The 17,509-nt window shown below is 40.0% G+C and overlaps 1 protein-coding gene across 1 annotated transcript; it reads left to right on the forward strand.

Annotated features, from left to right (window-relative positions):
• Positions 1 to 735: 735 nt before the first annotated feature.
• On the forward strand, positions 736 to 14,902 carry LOC128690567 (tudor and KH domain-containing protein homolog). Its single transcript, XM_053779279.1, has 4 exons — positions 736 to 912; positions 2,188 to 2,350; positions 8,240 to 8,367; positions 14,741 to 14,902. The coding sequence occupies exons 1-4, from the start codon at positions 745 to 747 to the stop codon at positions 14,885 to 14,887; spliced, it is 606 nt and encodes a 201-aa protein (XP_053635254.1). The 5' UTR covers positions 736 to 744; the 3' UTR covers positions 14,888 to 14,902.
• Positions 14,903 to 17,509: the final 2,607 nt, after the last annotated feature.

A 17,509-nucleotide genomic window follows, 5' to 3' on the forward strand; every position in this document is an offset into this window, starting at 1 on the left:
TGCCGCTACCTTCCTCAGTACTACCGCTACCTTCCTCAGTACTACCGCTACCTTCCTCACTACTACCGCTACCTTCCTCACTACTACCGCTACCTTCCTCACTACTACCGCTACCTTCCTCACTACTACCGCTACCTTCCTCACTACTACCGCTACCTTCCTCACTACTACCGCTACCTTCCTCACTACTACCGCTACCTTCCTCACTACTACCGCTACCTTCCTCACTACTATCGCTACCTTCCTCACTACTACCGCTACCTTCCTCACTACTATCGCTACCTTCCTCACTACTATCGCTACCTTCCTCACTACTACCGCTACCTTCCTCACTACTATCGCTACCTTCCTCACTACTATCGCTACCTTCCTCACTACTACTGCTACCTTCCTCACTACTACCGCTACCTTCCTCACCACTACTACCGCTACCTTCCTCACTACTACCGCTACCTTCCTCACTACTATCGCTACCTTCCTCACTACTACCGCTACCTTCCTCACCACTACTACCGCTACCTTCCTCACTACTACCGCTACCTTCCTCACTACTACCGCTACCTTCCTCACTACTACCGCTACCTTCCTCACTACTACCGCTACCTTCCTCACTACTATCGCTACCTTCCTCACTACTACCGCTACCTTCCTCACCACTACTACCGCTACCTTCCTCACTACTACCGCTACCTTCCTCACTACTACCGCTACCTTCCTCACCACTACTACCGCTACTTACCATGTATGAGTGCTGGCCACTGTGGTAGGGAGAGTCAGTTGCCTGGGAGCCCCTGGGAGGTGCGGGCTACTAGTATGGACGCCGGGCGAGCTAGATCACTTCTCTATCCTCTGGGTGGAGCTTTATTACTGTCTGGCGTGGCTGGAACTATATATTACTACCTCACCAAGAAGGTAATTGTCTCTCAGTGCCCTGACACCTTCCATTTGTAGTGTTTTTTTTGTTGGTTTGAATATTGTTTTGCTCATTTCTGATGTAAACATTAAAGTAGTTTATTTAACTACAGGTACACGTAAATATATATATACAAATTATCATGCATGGTAACGTGTGTAAAATACTTAAGATAATCCCACAAAAATGTCAGAAAATGTGACTTTATTTCCATTGGGGTCCTGGTACATTTTTATATCTTCCCTCCGGGTTTAGCGCTTAGTTTTGATTACTGTAATAATAATATATCTTCCCTCTTTTCTTACCTCATAGTAGAACTTAACTCATCGTAATTCACATATGTCTTTTTAATATTTTAACTTTGCAGATGTTCTAAGGGTAAAGAGAAGACAGTAAAGGGAGGAAAATACGTATAAAAGCCCTGAGGTGTCGAGTCCAAGGATATAATGTTGGCTTGTGGCTCGTTTTATGTGGTGATATATGGATTATTATTGTTATTATAATCGAGGGGGAAGCGCTAAACCCGGAGGATTATACAGCGCCTGGGGGGGGGGATGTGGAAGGCATTCAGGCTTAATTCGGGGAACTGGAGCACAGATCCAATTCCCTAAATCAAGAGCCCCTCACCAACATCAAGGAACCTTCCTTGAGGGGCGGTGATATATGGAGAAAGTTGAGTTTGTGGTGATCTTGTAGCACTGAATAAAAGCTGGGAAATTTCCCATTTATAAATCTTCGTATTTATATGTATAGTCTATACACACACAAAGATGTAGGCGTGTGTGTAGATACACTAAGAAGTTATTTTAATTCCTTCTTTTGGTTAGGAAACAGGACAAGTGTTTCCTGACGTGAGATTTAGTGCTGAAAGGTATTAGTAAAGATACAATATAATATACAAAATATGCTTTTATCGGGACTACGTTTTACTCGGTGTTGAGTTTTTTCAAGTCATCTGTGATTAAAATGTAGTCCTCGTACAAAAAAAAAATCAATGTAATTTTCTCTGTGCTCAAATTCCTTTAATGTATCTTAGTTTCGTACTCTGCAACACATTTCTCAAATTGTCACTCATACCTGTTAACTTTTCACAGTTGTTCAGTTGACAACATTTTCACACCTTTCCCAACTCTGACATCTCTTAGTTTTGCTCTTTGGGTAAAGAAATACTGTATTAATAAATGCATAATAAAAAAACACTGAGATTTGGGGATAGATTAGCATGTAAAATAAATTTTGTAATGGTTCCAGTTTATTTCATATTGACTTTGTAGGATGAAGACGAAATTAAGCTGGTTAATATTAAAGCCAACCAGTGGTCAACTGTAAAAGTGCAAGTACCCCTTAGTTCTGTTGGACTTGTCATTGGACGACATGGCTCAAACATAAAGTTGATTCAGGAACGTACAAACACAAAAATAAATTTCAGCGATGAAGGTTAGTTTGGGACCTATTATTTGTTAATAATTATCATTTAAGTCAGCGCTGTATAGCCCTTGTGGCTTAGCGCTTCTTTTTGATTATAATAATTATCATCATCATTTAAGTAAAGTACCTACCTTTTTTTTTATACACTTTCTGCATGCCATCTAACTCGAATATGATAAATTGCAGTATGTACTCAGATGTGTTCATTATGTTTGTACTCATAAATACCTATGTGGACTGTCTTTTAGGCTAATTGTCCCACATGCCTGATGTAAATTTTCATCAGACTTAATGGAAGTTCAATAAGCAGTTAAAAATAAATAACATTAGATTAGATTCTTCATCATGATAAACTGTTTGCACAGGAGTGGGTGACATTTAGGTGTTCATGCAGAAAGCCCCTTAGTGTGCCGAGCATTTCAGGCAAACTTAAGCCTATCTTAAGACTAATTCGACAATAACATTTGATTGCAGGATTACAGTAAAAAAAAAATTCACACCTGTTTCAAAACAGACTTGTGGACTAGACAAGTCATTGAACTTTAGGATAATGTAAGAGACGTTAAAAAAATGTTGATACAGTAATAATAGTTATTCAGTCATTGCAGAGTCACTTGTTTGCACAGAACTGATTAATGACTCAAATGATGTAGTGGAAGTTTTAGCAGTAAAGGTTGAGAACCAAAACCTAGTCATTGTGGTAGTCTACAAGCCTCCGGATGCAACATCCCAGCAATTCCAGGAACAGCTGTTAAAAATTGACCACTGTCTGGAAAATCTTCCAGCTCCTGCACCCAACATCTTGCTCCTGGGGGATTTCAACTTAAGGCACCTAAAATGGAGGAATATAGCAAATAATATTGTTGCAGTAATAACACCAGGAGGCAGCTCTGATGAAAACTCTCACTCACACAAGCTTTTAAATCTCTGCACTAAATTCAATTTAAACCAGCAAATAATAGAGCCTACTAGACTAGAGAATACACTAGACCTCATCTTCACTAACAATGATGATCTGATAAGAAATGTCACCATATCAAAAACAATATACTCAGATCACAACATAATTGAGGTTCAGACATGTATGCGTGGAGCCCCAGACCGACATAGAGATTAGTCACGAGGGAGCATTCACCAAATTCAATTTCAATAACAAAAACATAGTGGGACCAAGTAAACCAAGTTCTAACCGATATAAGCTGGAAAGATATACTAAGCAACACAGACCCCAACTTATGCCTAGAACAGATAAACTTGGTGGCACTCGATGTATGCACGAGGCTTATTCCTCTAAGAAAAAGGAGTAGATGTAAAATAGAAAGAGACAGGCGCTCCCTTTACAGGCGACGGAAAAGAATAACAGAGCGGCTAAAAGAGGTCAATATATGTGAAATGCGTAGGGAGACACTGGTCAGAGAAATAGCAAGCATCGAACTTAAGCTAAAGGAATCTTATAGGAGTCAGGAATCGCGGAAAGAACTAAAAGCCATAAATGAAATTGAAAGAAACCCAAAGTATTTCTTCTCCTATGCCAAATCAAAGTCGAGAACAACTTCCAGTATTGTGCCCCTACTTAAACAAGATGGGTCCTACACAGATGACAGCAAGGAAATGAGTGAGCTACTCAAGCCCCAATATGACTCAGTTTTTAGCAAGCCGCTAACCAGACAGAGTCGAAGATCAAAATGAATTTTTTATGAGAGAGCCACAGAATTTGGTTAACACAAGCCTATCCGATGTTATCCTGACGCCAAATGACTTCGAACAGGCGATAAATGACATGCCCATGCACTCTGCCCCAGGGCCAGACTCATGGAACTCAGTGTTCATCAAGAACTGCAAGAAGCCCCTATCACAAGCCTTTTCCATCTTATGGAGAGGGAGCATGGACACGGGGGTCGTCCCAGAGTTACTAAAAACAACAGACAGCCACACTCCACAAAGGGGGCAGTAAAGCAACAGCAAAGAACTACAGACCGATAGCACTAACATCCCATATCATAAAAATCTTTGAAAGGGTCCTAAGAAGCAAGATCACCACCCATCTAGAAACCCATCAGTTACACAACCCAGGGCAACATGGGTTTAGAACAGGTTGCTCCTGTCTGTCTCAACTATTGGATCACTACGACAAGGTCCTAGATGCACTAGAAGACAAAAAGAATGTAGATGTAATATATACAGACTTTGCAAAAGCCTTCGACAAGTGTGACCATGGCATAATAGCGCACAAAATGCGTGCTAAAGGAATAACAGGAAAAGTCAGTCGATGGATCTATAATTTCCTCGCTAACAGAACACAGAGTAGTCGTCAACAGAGTAAAGTCCGAGGCAGCTATGGTGAAAAGCTCTGTTCCACAAGGCACAGTACTCGCTCCCATCTTGTTCCTCATCCTCATATCCGACATAGACAAGGATGTCAGCCACAGCACCGTGTCTTCCTTTGCAGATGACACCCAAATCTGCATGACAGTGTCTTCCATTGCAGACACTGCAAGGCTCCAGGCGGACATCAACCAAATCTTTCAGTGGGCTGCAGAAAACAATATGAAGTTCAACGATGAGAAATTTCAATTACTCAGATATGGTAAACACGAGGAAATTAAATCTTCATCAGAGTACAAAACAAATTCTGGCCACAAAATAGAGCGAAACACCAATGTCAAAGACCTGGGAGTGATCATGTCGGAGGATCTCACCTTCAAGGACCATAACATTGTATCAATCGCATCTGCTAGAAAAATGACAGATTGGATAATGAGAACTTTCAAAACTAGGGAGGCCAAGCCCATGATGACACTCTTCAGGTCACTTGTTCTATCTAGGCTGGAATATTGCTGCACACTAACAGCACCTTTCAAGGCAGGTGAAATTGCTGACCTAGAAAATGTACAGAGAACCCTCATGGCGCGCATAACGGAGATAAAACACCTCAATTACTGGGAGCGCCTGAGGTTCCTAAACCTGTATTCCCTGGAACGCAGGAGGGAGAGATTATTTTTTTTTATTATCACACCGGCCGATTCCCACCTGGAAAATCTTAGAGGGACTAGTACCGAACTTGCACAGGAAAATCACTCGCTACGAAAGCAAAAGACTTGGCAGACGATGCAACATCCCCCCCAATGAAAAGCAGGGGTGTCACTAGCACGTTAAGAGACCATACAATAAGTGTCAGGGGCCCGAGGCTGTTCAACTGCCTCCCAGCATACATAAGGGGGATTACCAACAGACCCCTGGCAGTCTTCAAGCTGGCACTGGACAAGCACCTAAAGTCGGTTCCTGACCAGCTGGGCTGTGGCTCGTATGTTGGTTTGCGTGCAGCCAGCAGTAACAGCCTGGTTGATCAGGCTCTGATCCACCAGGCAGCCTGGTCACAGACCGGGCTGCGGGGGCGTTGACCCCCGGAACTCTCTCCAGGTAAACTCCAGGTATTCACAGGAATTTAGAAGATATAACTGGATGAAGGTACAGTGCTGTATTTTCATAAAAAGCTCGTACAATTCTGCTCATATTTTTAGTAAATAAAATGTAAAATAAACTATGACCACTTTCTAAATAAGGGCTGCCCAACCATAGGTTGTAGTACTGTATTGTACACACTGTTTGTGCTCGATTATAACAGTGCATTGTGTTCACTGATGTAGTGGAATGTCTAAAAAAATACATTTTTTGTACAATACTGTGCTAAATGGTGGACTTTTTTTGTTTTTAAGTAGAGAGTACATATACAGTGGACCCCCGGTTAACGATATTTTTTCACTCCAGAAGTATGTTCAGGTGCCAGTACTGACCGAATTTGTTCCCATAAGGAATATTGTGAAGTAGATTAGTCCATTTCAGACCCCCAAACATACACGTACAAACGCACTTACATAAATACACTTACATAATTGGTCGCATTCGGAGGTAATCGTTATGCGGGGGTCCACTGTACAGTGGTACCTCGAGTTTCGAACAGCTTCCAACTCGAACAATTATGTAAGTATATTTTTGTAAGTGTATTTTTGGGGGTCTGAAACAAACTAATCTACTTTACATTATTCCTTATGGGAACAAATTTGTTCGGTATTGGCACTCGAACAGCCTTCAGGAACAAATTAAGTTCGTAACTCGAGGTACCACTGTAGTATTTGCGTGCATGCCTTACCTGCCTATCTACCTATGCTTAATCCATATTAACTATCACAAGTTCCCCAAAATTATTAGTGTTCAAGAAAGTGACCATAAGGCTCACCACATACTTTACATTTAGTTTGATCATGATCTGTGAGTCTGCTAGACTGCCACAGGTAATGTTAATATTGCCATTACATATTACATTATTGTAATGTAATTTTTATTGCTGATCTATGATATAAAAATCAAATTATTCTTAACTCTGGCCATTGTCAGTTTAAAAAAATTGCAAATTTTTTTTTTTAATTAAGCTAAACAAAAACTGTCAGCACAGTAAGATATCGTATAAAAAGATAGTGTAGATTTTGGTTGGAATGTTTGCTTGTGAGACTGGTACAAACATTGCATGCCCACCAGTAACCTGTTTGCATAGATGAATCATTGACTTGAACCATATTAACTGATAAGCATTACAAATTGATAAATTTATCAATTTATCAATTTTTCATTCTCTGAACCAATAATTTACATAAGCATTACAGTTGTACTGATAGGAAAAGTATACAATTACAGTATCATAATTTTTATGTACATTATGGAAAGTTACCTGTGTTAATGTTGTACATTCATGCAATTCTCGCCAGTCATAAATAGTTTCTTGTATAAATCCCTTATCCAGTGTTGCTCAAAGGGTGTTATCCCAGTTGTTGTGGGAGTACCCAAAATTTATAATGACATAGCCCCACTCCACAAAGGGGGCAGTAAAGCAACAGCAAAGAACTACAGACCAATAGTACTAACATCCCATATCATTAAAATCTTTGAAAGGGTCCTAAGAAGCAAGATCACCACCCATCTAGAAACCCATCAACTAAACAACCCAGGGCAACATGGGTTTAGAACAGGTCGCTCCTGTCTGTCTCAACTATTGGATCACTACGACAAGGTCCTAGATGCACTAGAAGACAAAAAGAATGCAGATGTAATATATACAAACTTTGCAAAAGCCTTCGACAAGTGTGACCATGGCATAATAGCGCACAAAATGCCTGCTAAAGGAATATCTAGGCTGGAATATTGCTGCACACTAACAGCACCTTTCAAGGCAGGTGAAATTGCTGACCTAGAAAATGTACAGAGAACCTTCACGGCGCGCATAATGGAGATAAAACACCTCAATTACTGGGAGCGCTTGAGGTTCCTGAACCTGTATTCCCTGGAATGCAGGCGGGAGAGATACATGATTATATACACCTGGAAAATCCTAGAGGGACTAGTACCGAACTTGCACACGAAAATCACTCATTACGAAAGCAAAAGACTTGGCAGATGATGCAACATCCCCCCAATGAAAAGCAGGGGTGTCACTAGCACGTTAAGAGACCATACAATAAGTGTCAGGGGTCCGAGACTGTTCAACTGCCTCCCAGCATACATAAGGGGGATTACCAACAGACCCCTGGCAGTCTTCAAGCTGGCACTGGACAAGCACCTAAAGTTGGTTCCTGACCAGCCGGGCTGTGGCTCGTATGTTGGTTTGCGTGCAGCCAACAGTAACAGCCTGGTTGATCAGGCTCTGATCCACCAGGAGGCCTGGTCACAGACTGGGCCGCGGGGGCGTTGACCTCCGGAACTCTCTCCAGGTAAACTCCAGGTAATTGGGGTAACTTGTATATGTCAACCATATTACTTAATTTCAATTTGGCAGAAGGGAAATGTTGTATTGACAGTATTTGCACATCTCATGCTTAAATGTATTGTTAATGTTTTGGTCAGCAGAAGTGGATGGACATCGAACATGCATCATTAGAGGCTCAGAAGAAAACATTACTGTGGCGCAAAAATTAGTCATCAAGGCTATAAATGATCAGCCTGTGATTGAGACTACAGAAATGTTGGTTCCCATTGTAAGTACATTGCTTTAGTTTGTGTGATTGTTACAGGAGGAGAGCAATAATGGGGTATTTATGAAATACCTGTTTAGTACTATTTCATGAGTTTGAATTTTAATTAGAGTACTACATGTAAGTACATCTTGCATGATGCATTAATATTTTACTGGATAGATCAATTATCGAGAAACAGGTAACTGTCAGATGAGTAAATGAACACTGAATGAGTTGGCATATGACCAAGACTCGTAAGGGGAAATGCTGTGTGACATGAAATATTCACCCTACTGTATTTAATAATTTAAGCTCATGTTACACAGTGTTTTGGGCATGATTAAATATTTTAGATTTGCCACCAAAGCATATCCATCCTATGGGCAGTAGTGTAAGAGTATATGGATACACAAAAGGCCTAGGAACTAGGCTCCAAAAGTGGTAACAGGAATGCATCTGGATCTATCTTAAATTGACTTCTCTGTTGCAAACAAATTTAGGATATTTCCCTTATACATATGTCTGGTATCTTGCTTACATTAATAAGATACCTTGACATATTACATAGGATATTATACTGTCTATCTCTATATTCCTCAATACGTGCACAGTTTAGCACATTGTGTTCGAGAAAGTGACCATAAGTCTGACCACATACTTTACATTTAGTTTGATCATCTGTGAGTCTGCCTGACTGCCACAGGTAATTGTAACCAAGCCTAAGCCTGGCTTCTGCATCAGTCAGTCTGCTCACCTTGCAAGTTTCTCCATAAACATACTTATCTATATTTTAATCATGTTATTATAGTGAGTGGCAGATCTACTCAGGCACCTTACTGCATTTCAGTGACATTGTTTCATTATTTACTTCTCTAATGCTAGACACACATGCCAAAGTTATGTTCTACATTTTCCTTCAGAGTACTGTCTTTGACTTAACTAATCAATTTAATTATGAAAGGGTAAGTCAATGTGTGATGGAATCCATAAAAATTGTGAATTGATTCCCTTTTCTCTGATTTTTTAGTATCTGTATCTGGCTTCTCCAGTGAGCATGTTAGTCATAATGTCAATCAACTGCCTTTAGTAATGACATAGAATCATTAATAATCAGCGTTAAGATGATTGTTATAAGTTAACTTTAGTGCTATTAGGCTGGCAAAAAATTCAGTTTGCAATGTAGATGCCCTGTTAATTTTTTATGCTTAACTCGACATAGTTCCTATCACTCTTGTGTAGGGAAGTGGCAATAAGAGCAGCTGCAGTTCTACCAGTAGCCTCCTACTTAGCGTGTATAATTTGTGATATTATTATTAATAGTTAATTGCCTTTCCAAAAGATTTAAGGAAGGGCAAAACTGAAGCTGAAACTTGAAAAAAAAATAGAATTAATATACAGTCAGGCCCTGTTTTACAGTGCTTTGTTTGATGGAGTTTAATTAATGCAGCAGTTATCAATTATACCATTCTTCATATATTCAGACTTCCTACAATGAATATATTTACCCCTCACTGTAAGCTAAGAGCGAAAGTATTTTAAAGTAATGTGCATACTGTGTATGCATTTTTTAGTTCTAGCTCTATTACTCACTTAATATATGATAGTGTAAATATATTTTCATTCTTTTATGTTGAATACAGTATACAGTGGACCCTCGCATAACGCTATTAATCCGTTCCTGAGAGCTCAACGTTAGGCGAAATTATCGTTAGGCGAATGAATTTTCCCCATAAGAAATAATGGAAATCAAATTAATCCATTCCTGACACCCCAAAGTATGAACAAAAAAAAAATTTTACCACATGAAATATTAATTTTAATACACACAAACTGAAGAAGACATGCACAGTTACATGACACTTACCTTTATTGAAGATCTGGTGATGATTGATGGGATGGGAGGAGGGGATTGTGTTGATGGTCTTAGTGTTTAGAAGGGGAATCCCCTTCCATTAGGCCTTGAGGTGTCAAGTCCTTTTCTGGGGTTACTTCCCTTCTTTTAATGCCACTAGGACCAGCTTCAGTCACTGGACTTCTGTCGCACAACATATGTCCATAGAGGTCTGTACCTCTCGTTCCTTTATGACTTTCCTAAAGTGGTTCACAACACTGTCTGTACAGGTTGCCAACACGGCTTGCAACAACTCTCTGAGGGTGATTTTCATCCATAAAGGTTTGCACTTCAAGCCACTTTGCACAGATTTCCTTAATCTTTGAAGTAGCCAACTTCAATTTCTCTCTCCCCTCCTCCGAAGCGGTTTCCTCAGGTGTGGCCTCTTGCTGTTGAAGTTGATCTAGCAGCTCATCAGTGGTTAGTTCTTCATTGTCCTCCTCCACTAACTCTTCCACATCCTCCCCACTAACCTCCAACCCCAAGGACTTCCCCAATGCCACAATTGATTCCTCAACTGGCATACGCCTCTCAGGGTTAGCCTCAAATCCTTCAAAATCCCTTTTGTCTACACATTCTGGCCACAGTTTCTTCCAAGCAGAGTTCAAGGTCCTCTTAGTCACTCCCTCCCAAGCCTTACCTATAAGGTTTACACAATTGAGGATATTAAAGTGATCTCTCCAAAACTCTCTTAGTCAATTGAGTTTCTGAGGTCACTACAAAGCACCTTTCAAACAGCTTTTGTGTACAGTTTTTTGAAGTTTGAAATGACCTGCTGGTCCATGGGCTGCAGGAGAGGAGTGGTATTAGGAGGCAAAAACTTGACGTTAATGAAGCTCATGTCCCCACAAAGTCGCTCTGACAAGTCTGTAGGATGACCAGGGGCATTGTCTAACACCAGGAGGCACTTAAGGTCTAATTTATTTTCAATTAGGTAATTTTTCACAGTGGGGGCAAATGCTTGGTGCAACCAGTCATAGAAAACGTCCCTAGTGACCCATGCCTTACTGTTTGCCCTCCACAGCACACACAAATTAGCCTTGAGGATATTCTTTTGCCTGAACGCTCTGGGAGTTTCAGAGTGATAAACTAATAAAGGCTTCACTTTGCAATCACCACTAGCATTGGCACACATTAACAGAGTAAGCCTGTCTTTCATAGGCTTATGTCCTGGGAGTGCCTTTTCCTCCTGAGTAATGTAGGTCCTGCTTGGCATTTTCTTCCAAAACAGGCCTGTTTCGTCACAATTAAACACTTGTTCAGGTTTCAGTCCTTCACTGTCTCTGTACTCCTTGAATTCCTGCACATACTTTTCAGCTGCTTTGTGGTCCGAACTTGCAGCCTCACCATGCCTTATCACACTATGTATGCCACTACGCTTCTTAAATCTCTCAAACCAACCTTTGCTGGCCTTAAATTCACTCACATCATCACTAGTTGCAGGCATTTTTCTAATTAAATCCTGATGCAACTTCCTAGCCTTTTCACTTATGATCGCTTGAGAGATGCTATCTCCTGCTATCTGTTTTTCGTTTATCCACACCAATAAGAGTCTCTCAACATCTTCTATCATTTGCGATCTGTGTTTCGAAAACACAGTTGCACCTTTGGCAAGAACATTTTCCTTGATTGCCGTTTTCTTGGACACAATAGTAGTAATGGTTGATTGGGGTTTACTATACAACCTGGCCAGCTCGGAGACACATACTCCACTTTCATACTTAGCAATGATCTCTTTCTTCATCTCCATAGTAATTCTCACCCTTATTCCTGTAGGGTTGGCACTAAAAGCTTTCTTGGGGCCCATGGTCACTTATTTTGCAGACGAAATCACCAAAAACGCTGTAATAATACGAAATGTTTCGATTGTATGCTTGGATGTTACCGCGGAGGCTGGCTTGTAAACAATGCCACCGGTGGAACATGTGAGGCTGGCTCAGGCCGCACATAGACGCGTCTCGGACGAATAGCATTGAGCGAGTTTTTTAGCGCTATGAGAGGCAAAATTTTAGCGATAAAATGTATCGCTATGCGGATTTAACGTTATGTGATGCCAACGTTATGCGAGAGTCTACTGTATATGTATGTATGTATGTGATTACGTGATGAGTCTTCAGCAAAGTACATACAGTGCAGTAGTAGACTTGTAATTTTTAAAATAGTAGCCTGAAGAACAAAAAGGCACAATACTGTGACTGGAACAATACACAACCCGCACATACAAGAGAGGAGCTTACGATGATGTTACAGTCCAACTTGGACCATTTACAAAGTCACACTAGCAGAAAGGAGTGAGGAAGCCAAACTTTTATTCCTGGAGGTAGGAAGCAGTGTGCCTGTATTCTGAAGGAGGGTAGGGGTGTTACAATTCAGAAGGTTATCAGAGCTGCTATGTTGGTACACATATGGCACACACACATGGTGAAAGTGTTGCTAATTTTTTTGGGTCATCCTACCTTGGTGGGAGATGGCCACTGTGTTGAAAAAAAATTAACAATACAGGAAGGCAGGGTAGGGGTCATCCCCAAAAAAGTTGGAGGAATGGGGTAAAGGAAGTTTTGTGGATGAGGGGCTTGGACTTCCAGCAATCGTGTGTGTGTTAGATAGGAGTGAATGAAGGCGAATGGTTTTTGGTACCTGATGAGCTGTTGGAGTGCGAGTAGGGTAATATTTTGTGAAGGGATTCAGGGAAACTGGTTAGCTGGACTTGTCCTGGAAATGGGAAGTACAATACCTGCTCTTTAACCCTTTGACTGTTTCGGGCCCCTTTCTGAAACTGTCATTCTATGTCGCTCAATTTTTTGAAAAAAAAAAAAAAAAAAAAAATTTCTTATGAAATGATAGAGAATCTTTTCCCGATGCTAATGACACCAAAAGTTCGAAATTTGGTAGAAAACTCGTGGAATTATGCTCCCGTGAAGTTAGCGGTCTCGGCGACATATGCGTATCGGCGATTTCGCCGACTTTGAGCCCTATTTTCAGCCAATTCCATTGTTCCAGTTGACCAAACTCATAGCTATTTCTTTAGAACTCCATTTTATCTATCAGCTGAGTACAAGAAACCTCCCATTTACTAATTTGGACTACCCAATATGGTGGTCAGAAATTGGCAATTTGGCCAATTTCATGCAAACTAAAAAAGATGCCAATTTCAAAATAGGATCCAGAATAAACAAGGTAGACATTCGTGGCACTAAAATAACATATGCTCTGTTCATTAGTCACATCTCTAGGCCCCTCTTTTATTATTATTGCTTTCTATTTTGATTTTTTTATTCATACAAAAAAATACATAATTTACTGTTATGCAGACTACTGCATTATTATAAAAATGGTATAAATAATATCAGTGCACTAGTGAAAGAATATTAGACTCCCCAGTTGACGTGTATTGGACGTGTGGTGTGATTTATTTACTCCTGAACATTGGTAAAAATCGAACAATTCCGCTACTTTGAGCTCAGTTTCAAGGTCGTTTTCATCGTCAAAGTAATGAAAATCATCTCTATTTCTGTAATATGTTTTCCATTTTATCACCTAAGACCATGAAAACGCGAATACAATGATAAATACTATACGAAAATACACCTCAAAGTCGGCGTTTTATTCCAAAAAAACGATCAGGTTTTTTTTCTCATTACGCAATGTGTGTTGCAGGATTTTTTTTGTGGTGCACACTGACCACACAGACCCATTCTCTCACATGTGGGCCTACCAGCTTTCTCCCGCTTGATTTGAAGCCACTAGAATTATTGAGTATATATACGTCAGAAACATTGGATTGTAAGACGTATTTATACGTCGAAAACAGTCAAAGGGTTAAAGGAAGGATATTGGCAGTGTGGAGGGAGATGTCTAAGCTGTCATATCTGAGTGCCTCTGCAAAGACAGTGATTATGTACGAGTGATGGTGAAAGTGTTCATGATGAAAGTTTTTTTTTTTTTTTTTTTTTTTTTTTTTTTTTTTTTTTTTTTTTTTTTTTTGAGTGCGAGTTTTTCTTTTTGGGTTGCCCCTGCCTTGGTGGGAAATGGCTGACGTGTTTAAAAAAAAGTTTTCTACTGTATACAGCAAACAAAACAGAAATTGTGTTTTCCAAAATACTTTATTGCATTAACCTAAAAAAATCGGTTATTGTTTTATATGCTGATGTTTTTTTTCAACACGACTGCCATCTCCCACACTATATCACTCTTTGCAGAGCTGCCCAGATATGACAGTTTAGATGTCACTCCAGACAGCCAATATCCCAAACTCCCCTTTTAGGGTGCAGGTATTGTACTTCCCACTTCCAGGACTCGGGTCTGGCTAACTGATCTATATTTACTAAATTGGGTTTATATTCATAGATTTATAATCTAAGCAAATCTAAATAAAGTTGTGTGTGCATTGTTTGCTGGTTTGTATTCCTCTTATGCAAGTTTTTTTCAGACCTGTCACTGTAGAGATAATGTTTTCTTTGTATCTTTGCTCTTTAAATAACATTAGCTCCCCTTGCTTTTCAGATAGCTGTTGGACGAATAATCGGTAGAAATGGAGATGTCGTTCGTAACATATCTCACTCAAGTGGTGCAAAGGTTATTGTGGAGAGAGAGGAAGATAGAGCTACTACTCAATGTCCTGGTAAGTGGGTGGTAATGAATCTGATATAAAGTGAGTTTTTCAGTTGTTCATTGCTCATGATAGTTCTTTTGGAAGGTTTTAACCCGTAAACGGTCCAAGCAGATCTACGTTCACTTGTGTAGTGCTACAAAAGTAGATCAAAGTTTTTTTACACATTTTCAAATGTAGAAAAACAAAAAGAAGATCGACTTTTTTTACATACTTTCAAATGTTGAAAAAAAGTATACGTATATACATTTGGACCATTTACGAGTTAGAGAAGTTGCCAAGGTTTGTGAATGAATTTATGAGGGTGTGTAGATCAAGTGTTTACATCGAAGCATATGTGTGAACAGTATTTAGATAAAGGTAGGGAAGTTTTTATTGCATTTATGGATTTAGAAAAGGCATATGATAGTGGATAGAGGAGCAATGTGGCAGATGTTGCAAGTATATGGAATAGGTGGTAAGTTATTAAATGCTGTAAAGAGTTTTTATGAGGATAGTGAGGCTCAGGTTAGGGTGTGTAGAAGAGAGGGAGACTACTTCCTGGTAAAAGTAGGTCTTACACAGGGATGTGTAATGTCACCATGGTTGTTTAATATATTTATAGATGGGGTTGTAAAGGAAGTAAATGCTAGGGTGTTCGGGAGAGGGGTGGGATTAAATTTTGGAGAAATTTAAAATGGGAATTGACAGTTACTTTTTGCTGATGATACTGTGCTTATGGGAGATTCGAAAGAAAAATTGCAAAGGTTAGTGGATGAGTTTGGGAATGTGTGTAAAGGTAGAAAGTTGAAAGTGAAAATAGGAAAGAGTAAGGTAATGAGGGTATCAAATGATTTAGATAAAGAAAAATTGGATATCAAATTGGGGAGGAGGAGTATGGAAGAAGTGAATGTTTTCAGATATTTGGGAGTTGACGTGTCGGCGGATGGATTAATGAAGGATGAGGTTAATCATAGAATTGATGAGGGAAAAAAGGTGAGTGGTGCGTTGAGGTATATGTGGAGTCAAAAAACGTTATCTATGGAGGCAAAGAAGGGAATGTATGAAAGTATAGTAATACCAACATTCTTATATGGGTGTGAAGCTTGGGTGGTAAATGCAGCAGCGAGGAGACGGTTGGAGGCAGTGGAGATGTTCTGTTTAAGGGCAATGTGTGGTGTAAATATTATGCAGAAAATTCGGAGTGTGGAAATTAGGAAAAGGTGTGGAGTTAATAAAAGTATTAGTCAGAGGGCAGAAGAGGGGTTGTTGAGGTGGTTTGGTCATTTAGAGAGAATGGATCAAAGTAGAATGACATGGAAAGCATATAAATCTATAGGGGAAGGAAGGAGGGGTAGGGGTCATCCTCAAAAGGGTTGGAGAGAGGGGATAAAGGAGGTTTTGTGGGCGAGGAGCTTGGACTTCCAGCAAGCATGCGTGAGCGTGTTAGATAGGACTGAATGGAGACGAATGGTATTTGGAACCTGACGATCTGTTGGAGTGTGAGCAGTGTAATATTTAGTGAAGGGATTCAGGGAAACCGGTTATTTTCATATAGTCAGACTTGAGTCCTGGAAATGGGAATTACAATGCCTGCACTCTAAAGGAGGGGTTTGGGATATTGGCAGTTTGGAGGGATATGTAGTGTATCTTTATACCTATATGCTTCTAAACTGTTGTTTCTGAGCACCTCTGCGAAAACAGTGATAATGTGCGAGTGTGGTGAAAGTGTTGAATGATGAAAGTATTTTCTTTTTGGGGATTTTCTTTCTTTTTTGAGTCACCCTGCCCTGGTGGGAGACGGCCGACTTGTTGAAAAAAAAAAAAAGTGTAAAAGAAGGAAATTAAAAGTAAACATAGAAAAGAGCAGGGTGATGAGAGTATCAGAAAATCTAGGCGATGAAAGATTGGATATTACACTGGGGTAGGGGATATGTTGCCAGATGGGATTATGAAAAAAGAGATGAACCCATATAATAGATGAGGGAGAAAAAAAGTAGATAATAGGCAGTACATGTATGCTGAGGTACATGTGGAAAGAAAGAGGTTAATCTATGAAAGCATAAAGGAGAATGTTCTAGAATATAGTGGTATGAAGACTAGATGCGAGGTATGAGTTTCAACTGTTGCAGTGAGAAGGAAGCTAGAGCCAGGGAATGTCATGTTTTAGAATAGCGTATATGACTCGGGAAATTGTAATGATATGATTGCAAACAAACCATACCACGGGTGGGGTTTGAACCCACGGTCATAGTCTCAAAACTCCAAACCATCGTGTTAGCCACTGGGCCAGCTAGCCAGTGGTGCCTATGCTAACCTTCCTGTGGTGTAGAAATATACCTAGTTGGACGAATCTTATTGAAGCTAGCTGGCCCAGTGGCTAACGCGACGGTTTGGAGTTTTGAAACTGACCGCGGATTCAAACCCCACCAGTGGTATGGTTTAATAGCATGTAGTATTGTGAATTTCATGCAGAGTTTTTGATCCATAGAAAGTAGAGGACATTGTGGGGTTACCAGAGATAAGATTCAAAGGGCTGAATTGTTATTTAAATAGCTTGGGTATTTAGAGAGGACAAAGCAGGATAGGATGACCAAAAGGATGTATACATCTATGGTGGAATGAATAGACAAGTGCTTTTATGGGATGATGTGTTTTTGGAATATGAACAAAGAACATTTATG

Source organism: Cherax quadricarinatus, chromosome 29 (assembly GCF_038502225.1).
Source record: "Cherax quadricarinatus isolate ZL_2023a chromosome 29, ASM3850222v1, whole genome shotgun sequence".
In the NCBI taxonomy this organism is placed as follows: domain Eukaryota; kingdom Metazoa; phylum Arthropoda; class Malacostraca; order Decapoda; family Parastacidae; genus Cherax; species Cherax quadricarinatus.